The 9,241-nt window shown below is 34.7% G+C and overlaps 1 protein-coding gene across 1 annotated transcript; it reads right to left on the reverse strand.

The window, feature by feature from the left end:
- Nucleotides 1–218: 218 nt before the first annotated feature.
- LOC145017883 (protein EXPORTIN 1A-like) lies at nucleotides 219–4,562 on the reverse strand. Its single transcript, XM_078975837.1, has 10 exons — nucleotides 4,442–4,562; nucleotides 4,098–4,369; nucleotides 3,830–3,891; nucleotides 3,611–3,747; nucleotides 3,089–3,129; nucleotides 2,883–3,002; nucleotides 2,382–2,803; nucleotides 1,634–1,787; nucleotides 1,194–1,561; nucleotides 219–676 (listed from the first exon to the last, which is right to left on the reverse strand). The coding sequence occupies exons 2-5, from the start codon at nucleotides 4,144–4,146 to the stop codon at nucleotides 3,111–3,113; spliced, it is 267 nt and encodes an 88-aa protein (XP_078831963.1). The 5' UTR covers nucleotides 4,147–4,369; nucleotides 4,442–4,562; the 3' UTR covers nucleotides 219–676; nucleotides 1,194–1,561; nucleotides 1,634–1,787; nucleotides 2,382–2,803; nucleotides 2,883–3,002; nucleotides 3,089–3,110.
- Nucleotides 4,563–9,241: the final 4,679 nt, after the last annotated feature.

Raw genomic sequence — 9,241 nt, forward strand, 5'->3', positions numbered from 1 at the left:
ATTTTAAATGTTTAAAATAAATATTATTTATAGATTTACTTATTTTCAAATTAAATTTGTATTTAATGTTTCATAATAGAAATTAAAATATAATATACAAAAAATTGAATCCATTGCATAAATTTAATGTCATACAAATAATCGTTAACAAAAATTCATTTAAAAAAAATCAGATGTCAAACAAGTTACGTACATTACATGTCAAACAACACCACATGTTAACACTAATAACACTTAAAAACATGATTTTTCTTACATTTGGAGCACCCACTATTCCTATATCAGCAACCAACTTTAGGTCCAATTCCAACCACCTTTAAAAGAACAATATTGTAAAAGAACAACATTAGAAAAGTTAATTAATATATACCAGTACAACATGTAGGAATAAGTTCCTTAGTTTATCTACTTTATATGTAATTTCTCATCAATAACATGTCTTGTTGCTGAGTTATTCCCATGCCGCCCTTGGTTGAAGTTTTACATTTGATCCATGTAAGTCTAATCAATGGCAGGTCTTAGGAATGAACCACAAACAAACCTAAGAACAGAAACATTTTCTTAAGGACTAGATTCCCTTACTAAACCTGTTTGTTGTAATAGAATAATTCTAGAAGCCAGCATAAGAAAACATCCAAAGTAAAAAAGATCCGTTCTTGAAAGCGACTTCAACTTCCTGTCAAAACAATAAAAGGTTGGTTGTTTTCTAGATTATCAAACTATTTAGTGTTTATTTTAGCATGCATGCAATGAATAACATTGAAAACCAAACCAAACCAAAAAGAGCCCAATTCAAAAAATGCATTACATCAACATGTAAGGACTGCTTACTATTTTCGTTCAGATACCTTCAACAAATTCAACCAATATTATCAAATTGTTCATTATTCTCTACTTTTGTTGAACCAATGTTATCAAGATTCAAATCTATAGAGCACCCATGTCTTAGACACACGAAGCGATCTAGCAAGCATGTACATGTTGTTGCTGACATGTGCAAGTCATAAAAACATAGATAACATTCTTTTTCATTAGTATTTTTCAAAATTATCTTCCATTTTTTGAAATTGAAAACTGGTTTGAAGGTGTTGGATCCTTTTTAGCTCCATTTCAACTCTCATTTGAAATTATTATATTAAAAGAACATTAGAAAACAACAAATAAATAAATAAATAAATAAAGTTTTTTTTTACCTTGACAGCATTGGTGAGTATCCCATTCTTCCCACAAACATGTTTCCAATATAAATTCTCGCAAGTTTCTTTATTCGAAAATCAAGCTTCCCATAAAGCCCTAATCCTTTCTCTAGTTAATAGCAACTTATGAGATACTGATGTTTTTCGTCTTTGCTCACTGTACACCTCGACAGCTCGATTACACCTTGTCCATGTTCCAGCCAATCAACAGGCGCCACATTGACAGCCTCCACACAGTTAAAACCACAACTGAATCCCGCATGATATGCCCTTGGAAAAGTAACATTAAACTCTCCACAACACTGAGAAGCTCGATAAACTGAGACCCCTTCAGACTTCAAAATTTTAGGGCTCAATTGACTAACCTGTTAAGTTTAAATCATTTATTCATTATCCAACTATCCAGACACTACTTATTGCGAAAAAAAAAATCTTACGAGTTGATGGAGTAGATCTGTTTGGTTTCTTAAAAAAAACAGATAGATGCTTCCTCATTGCATCTTCCAAGGCATTCACATGGCTTCCGGGGTACTCCATGCCACATATTCGGGTCGCGCCAATGCATATAGTTTACTGAATAAAGGTGGTGATCTTCAACATGCGTTTCCAAAAACAAATAAAAATATAAATACACAAACAAAAAAGAAAAAAGAAAAAAAAGTAAAGCTAAAGTTATTGCTGGCCTACAACTTAAACCTATAAGGGACTCAAAATTCTTACTTTCTATCTATGTAGGAGTAAAATTAAATTTTTTGTCCCTGTGTATAGCTGAGTTTTGTAATTTTTGTCCCAAAAAGTTTTTTCTTAACTTTTGGTCCTTATTTAAGGTTCGTGTAACGACTTTGGTCTCTGTTCCAAGTAAAATGACTATTTTTGGTTCTTAAGATAGTTGATTGTTTAAGTTTTGGTCCAAAAAAACAGTCATTCTACTTGAACAGTGGCAAAAAACATTATAAAAACCTAAATAAGGAGCATAATTACAAGAGAAAACTTTTTGGGACCAAAATTGATAAAATCAACAATAATCAGGGACCAATAATGTAATTTACTCAAGATGTAAATTAAAACTTTAGAGATCTTCTGATAATAACAGATTTCAAAGTTCAAATACACATTGATATTCATTCTATGATTGGCAGAGAGTATAATTTCTTGTAAATTAATACATTTGATTGTGCCATATACCTTCTGTAAATTCCAAAGATGCTCACAGACCGTTGTTCGTCCTCCATTACATAACAGTTGGATAGAGATTGACGAAACACTGATAGCTGGAATACGTCCTGTAGTTTTCTCCTCAACCCACTGGTATCCAAATACAGTTAAAAATGTAAAATAGTGTACTTAAGGCTTTAATAGTATTTAGCGTCTAATGAGGATAATGGAAAAGGATAAGGCTGTGTAATACAAGACATTTCCAGTTTCAGGTTGAAAGATTTACATATTGATTTATATTTTGTGGTCAAACAAAAGGGGTTTTGAAGTATAGTACTGATCAGAATCGGCAAATGTACATCTTCAATAGTGAAATGACCTCCTTGTAAGAAAAAAGGGCAAATGATCCAAGCATCCATTTCACCAAGTACTGAAACAACTGCATCTGGTTCCTATAAGAAAAAGGGAAAATGACCAATATATTCTAAAAAGTTCCTTAAGAAAAAGCTACCATAAAGTGTGTGTACTAACCCCTGGAAAATGACCTCTTAATGTCGAATCACCACGTAACACCACTGTGTAATCGTTGTTTCGAACTGATTTTGTAGTAGTAATCAGGTTTTGACAAATATTTGTTATCAGTGCACTAGCCTGCACGAAAAAGAATACTCAGTCTATTCTATATTGCATGAAAAAGAATATTAACGGTGATGGATGTGGATGTAGATGTGGTGTACCTTATTAGAGCTTAAGGCTCAGTCAATGACCCAGATTCCACCTAAAATTAATTGCCATGTCAGCATATACCATACTCCTATATACTTGACTATGATTCAAATAAAAAGTACACTAGAGATGATATACATACTATAAGTTGAAACCTGTGAATATACCCATGTACACCAAGGTTTAATCAGAATTGCACTCAGGTAAGAAGGGAACAGAAAAAAGAGCATAGCAAAACAGAAACAGTGAACCGGGAAGAATGAAATGTGGACAGGGGAAAGGAATGGTTTTGGGAAAATCGCTTGTTCACCAAGCTTTATTAGAAACAAGAACGTAAAAACTAAAACTAAAATACTTCTACTTATCCCCCTATATATATATATATATATATATATATATATATATATATATATATATATATATTAAAAGAGTTAGACTCCTAAAACAACTCAAAAACGTTTAAAAAATCAAAATTTCCAAAAATACCCCTGGGACTCTTTTTGTCGCAGAATCTGCATTAAGCCAACACATACCAGGCAGAATAAGTGCTGCAGCCCAACACATGCAGCCTAAATCCCAGTTTATGGGAAGTGTTGGTCGGCACAATAAATATTTCTTGCACAATCATCACAAAATAAGACCGGTAGAATTGACTACAAAACTCCAAGTTCTGCAATCAAAATTAAATCAAAAATATGAAATAAAACAAATTAAAAGAGCCTGGTTTTAATAATGAATTGTAGTAGTAGTACCTGAAAGTTTTTAAGCATCTCTAACTTGTGATAAAATATTCGCTTACTAGTACAATAGAAACCTGCAATTAGATAACAAGTGTTATAATTGAGTAAACCTATTAGAAGCTTCTATGGCTAATGAAAGTGACAACTCAGCTAATGAACATAAACTTGCAAACTCCATTTCCCCAAGAGTAACACCTCCATATCAACCATATCTCCATTTAAGTCAATATGTTTAAATAAAAGCACCATGTATATTCAGAAAAATGTAATATCCAATCACCATTTTTAAAAGCTGTGATAAAAACTCCCTCTACAGATGAAAAAACCATCCATCTGAAGCATTAATCTGACCATGAGCTGCTTCGAGTTTTAAAGAGAATTTTTCCCATGATTTATTAGGTTTTCCCCTAAAGGTCTTTTCCTTTTTACACCAGGATTCTGCGTTCCAATTTTGACCACTGTACGAACACCCTTTTGTAAACCACTAGATAACACGTTCCAATTCTTGTCACTGACTGATTTTCTTAATATCGCAAGAAAATTCTCATTGTCCTGCATTTGTTCACTAAAACGCATCAGAGTTTAGTGTTTAAGTTTAGTATTTAGGGTTTATATAGACTATACCTTTAAGGAGAAGGTACTTCTAAAGAGACTTTCAAACTCCTGATAAAGGGGAAGGCATAGAAACTGTGCATTCATAGGTTTAAAACCTCCCAACAGATCTGCAACATCACTTTGCTGGCTCAAATTCTGCACCATAAATTTGAGCAAAATATATTATATGCTATTTATGTCATTGAAGAAAATTTAATCAGATAGACCATTTTACCGACATGTCCAATTAAACTATAGGCTATGAATGTTACAAAATTAGCTTAGTTACTAGACTAGATTATTAATTTCAGTTAATTCTCAGTTGGTGTTTTATTTTCACTCAATATCATATTATCTCACTATGAGTATATTGGTTTTTCAGTTTAACAAAATTCATTAAACATTTCAAATAACGATTCAGGATTATCCGAATGAGAAGATAAATACTATCCTATTTGAGTTAATCAAGCATTGTGCCATGAAACAGAAACACCATATATAAAAATGAAGAAACCCTAGTCAATGTAACTCTTAAGATTAAGAGACACTAATTGATTTAGGCCCTAAAATTAACAAAGAAGTTGTTCTAGCATCCATACTTGTACAAGGGGATTAGAGAACTATCCAGTGAGTGCATACTTAGGAGCTAATAAACTAATGGTGCCTGCTACTCGTGTATGCAAAGAATCAAGAAAAGAAACATGAAAAAGAGAGCCTAATTAATCGACTAACAAGAAGACTTATTGGATCAGTGATTTTATCTATATCAAAATTGATTTATTTCAACCTTTTACAAAGTCAAAAGCATCAAAACAAAATAAACCCCACCTATATGAATGAATTAGGGCTCACCCGAATATGAGATCTATTCATTCATGTAAATGTGCGGAGACATGGTCACTCTCAAGAGCCATGCGACGCCTATGCACAACATCAACATGGTTTTCGGCCCAAGGAGGAATCTTAACACAATCGGACGTCATCGATGGAGAAGTACAATCTCTCTCTATCTTTCTTTCTTTCTTTCTCTCTCTCTCACTCTCTCTCTCTCTCTCACTCACTCTATCTATCTATCTATCTATCTATTTATCTCTCTCTCTCTCTCTCTCTATCTCTCTCTCTCTCTCTCTCTCCGCCTTCACCCGCGTCTACAGTCTTCCTGAGTTCTGAGTACACACAAATCGATTAAACATCGATGGTCGGCGTGAGCGACGATTGAACATCGATAAAGACTTACATAACAAATCGTAGTTAGGGCTACGATTAGGGTTTCGAACTTTCAAGACTCTGATTCCAACGGGGGGAGAGAGAGAGAGAGTGAGAGAGAGAGAGAGAGAAAGAGACGAACTGCTTAAAGGATTATTAGGTTTTTTTGGGAGAGGATTTTAGAAGGAGAAGAAGGAGATGATCAGGCGAGGTGTTTAATTTTTTGGGATTTCATTTCCCCCCATCATAGGCAGAGAACGCGCCTTCCTAAAAAAATATAAAACGACACAGTTACACGACACGCTCTTTATTATTGGTGCCCTCCATGTTTTTTTTGGACACTAATTTTAGGTCGCGCTAAAAATGCGTGCCCTCTATCCTTCAAATTTTAGAAAACAGACATTAGTTTTTATCACACGCACAAATGCGTGTCCTCTATCAGTGCATGTCATTGTTTGCACGTCATTAAAAGGCTGTTTTCTAGTAGTGATGATAGTAGAACTCCAAAAGTCCTATGAGGACTTCTACCCTTTTGAAATGCACCAAGATCTGATGGAAAGATACCATCAACGTGCACGACAAGAGAGGTATGAAATCATCTGGTCCATCATAACAACGATGATGAAGGACGTGGAATTCGTCATTAGCCACATGCAGAAAATGCAACGGTATGTTGATCGGTTGTTGAAGCTTAATGTGAACTTCCCTGAGGAGCTTGCAATAGATATCATTTTGCACTCCTTAAGATCGTGCTATGATTAATTATGCATGACATATCACATGAATAAGGAATAGGTCACACTCAGCAAACATCAGGGACTCCTCAAGACCGCAGAAACAGGTCTTAAGGGTAAGTCAGTTTTTAACACTCCTACTCCAAACTCCGCCCCGGTTTTGGCAATTGGGAAAGGTCGAGGGAAGAAGAGAAAGAGCTCTTCAAAATGTACCAAGGATAGGACCCTTTATGGCTCTTCTTCATGTGGAACCAAGAATGGTTTCGTCACTCCTTCTTCTAACCCAAAAGAGGCTGAATGCTTCTATTGTCATGAAAAGTCACATTGGAAGTGGAACTGCCCAAAATAGCAGCAAGATGTGAAGGATGGGAATGTTAAACCCAACCATGCAGGTATTTACATTATCTTATCTAATAACTCACCTCATTCTAACTCTTGGGTCCTTAATACCGGTTGTGGTATTCATATATGTTCTGATTTACAGGGACTAAGAAGAAGTGAGAATGTAGAGCATGGAAGAATAAACTTAATCATGGGGAATAGGAAAGCTTTACCTGTCACCAAGATTGGAGTTTATACTTTATCGCTAAGTAGTGGGTTTAATTTAGATTTGAATAAATGTTGTTATTCACTAGAAATTTCAAGAAATATTATTTCCTTTCATGCATTGTATAAACAAGGTTTTACCTTTTCATTTGATAATGAAGTTGGTTCGATTAAAGATTTCTTTAATAATGTTCTTTATTTTAAAGCATTACCTTGTGATGGTGTGTGTGAAATTGTATTTGTGGTTGATATGTTAGGAAATAATGTATTGTGTATTGATTCTGTGAATGATAATAACTTGGATAAAACGTCATTATGGCATTGTCGTCTTGGACATATAAGCAAGAAACGCATAGGCCAACTCCAAAAGGATGAAGTCTTGGAGTCATTTGACCTAAGGTCAGATGATAACTGCGAATCATGCTTACTTGCAAAAATAACAAAGTTACCCTTCACAGGTTCTTGTGAGAGGGGTGAAGGTTTGTTGGATCTTTTACACACAGATGTGTGTGGACCTTTCAAACATGCCACAAGGGATGATAATCGTTATTATTTGACTTTTACTGATGATTAGAGTAGATATGGATATGTCTACTTAGTCAAGCATAAGTCAGAGACTTTCGAAAGTTTTAAAGAGTTTAAACAAGAAGTCAAGAATCAATTGGGCAAGAACATTAAGATGCTTCGATCCGATCGAGGTGGGGAGTATCTTAGTTCAGAGTTCCTCGACTATATTAGGGAATGTAGGATTGTCTCACAATTAACACCTCCCAGGACACCGCAGTTGAATGGTGTGGCTGATAGGCGTAATCGAACCTTGTTGTACATGGCTCGTTCCATGATGAGACGAGCTTCGCTACCAATCTCATTATGTTGGGTTTTATACAAACAATCCTATGTGTGCATGCAACCCTAGAGTTGGATCTATGTTATCACTATTAGTTAGACAACTTTATGAACACAAAAAGAAACCTGGCATGCTACTACTATTTTCGAAATCCACATAGAAGAATAGAATACATACCATTTGGTGTTATATAGTAATAACAACTAGTCCCTAGAATCTCCTTAGCTTTGAAAGCAAGTACCACAAGTGTAGTACCTCTAATGGCTCACAAACACCAAGAGTAAGAGGATGACTTAGGAGAAGAGGAGAGGCACCCCAAAACATCTAGAAATCCTAAGGAAAACCTTGGCCACATTTTTGGTGCTCTAGGGGTCTTTAAATAGTTTGACTACTAGGGTTATCAAACAAGGAAACCATAATTTGACTTCTTAGGCCCTAAGCAGCCCATGGACTCCCTTCTTAGAGGCCTTGGACATTTTCTAATGGGTTTCCCCATAAACTTCGTCCACCACTCTAATATAGAGTCTATTAGCCCAATATTCAACTATCACACAATTGACAATTCTAGTCCCCTTTATTTAATTAATGTCTTTTAACCACAAAATTAATTATTTTCAATTCTTGACTATTATTAATTAAACAATATGATTTCTCTTTAAATATATTATTCATATAATATATTAATAAATCATAATTAATCCTCTTACTCCATAAATCATCCTATCAAGTTGCTTTGGTGAAGGCAACTCAAAAGGACCATGCATAATCGGGTCAAGTACATACCAAAATAGTTATGGACTTAGACACTAATCCAACAGTCTCCCACTTGGATAAGTCTAATAACTATTATGCATATGACTTTAGATCCTGATTAGCAATCATAACTTTCAAAATTCGCTGTCAACTCTGATCTTATCATAAGCGTGTCCTTTAGATAAGGGATCATATAATCCTCCATTCTTAAGATATCGTATAGACATAAGACATGAATTTTAATCATTCTCTCTATATTGTTTCCCGACTTCTGATTTATGACGATTGACAACATACTACAATTGAACACATTAACTTAGTCTCAGCTTAGCCAAGCGCTTTGGTGTCATCACTAAATCATCGAGGGGCCTACATATATCTCTTTTATCCCACTTTGGGTAAAAGGAATAGATAAACTTCGACTCATATGCTCGCTTGCATTCACTCATCGAATCACACACAACAATAAGTTTTATACCACCAAGTCACTGGTGCATTTACTTATCATCAATGTGCAACCGACAAGCAAATAACAACTCACACGTCTCGTTTTCAAGAATATACAATATTATCGACTCAAAATCACTCGTGATAAAATCCATGAAGTGATTCTTGTGAGCGTGCGTTTAATCCAATGCTCAAAATCATATTCATAAGCACTCATGAACGTTACAACAAATCTTTGCAATGTCTAATACACTTTATACAATCTACAAACCAATTCGTGACAGTCTTCATTCATAC

Source organism: Lactuca saligna, chromosome 9 (assembly GCF_052625555.1).
Source record: "Lactuca saligna cultivar CGN05327 chromosome 9, ASM5262555v1, whole genome shotgun sequence".
NCBI classification, from domain to species: domain Eukaryota; kingdom Viridiplantae; phylum Streptophyta; class Magnoliopsida; order Asterales; family Asteraceae; genus Lactuca; species Lactuca saligna.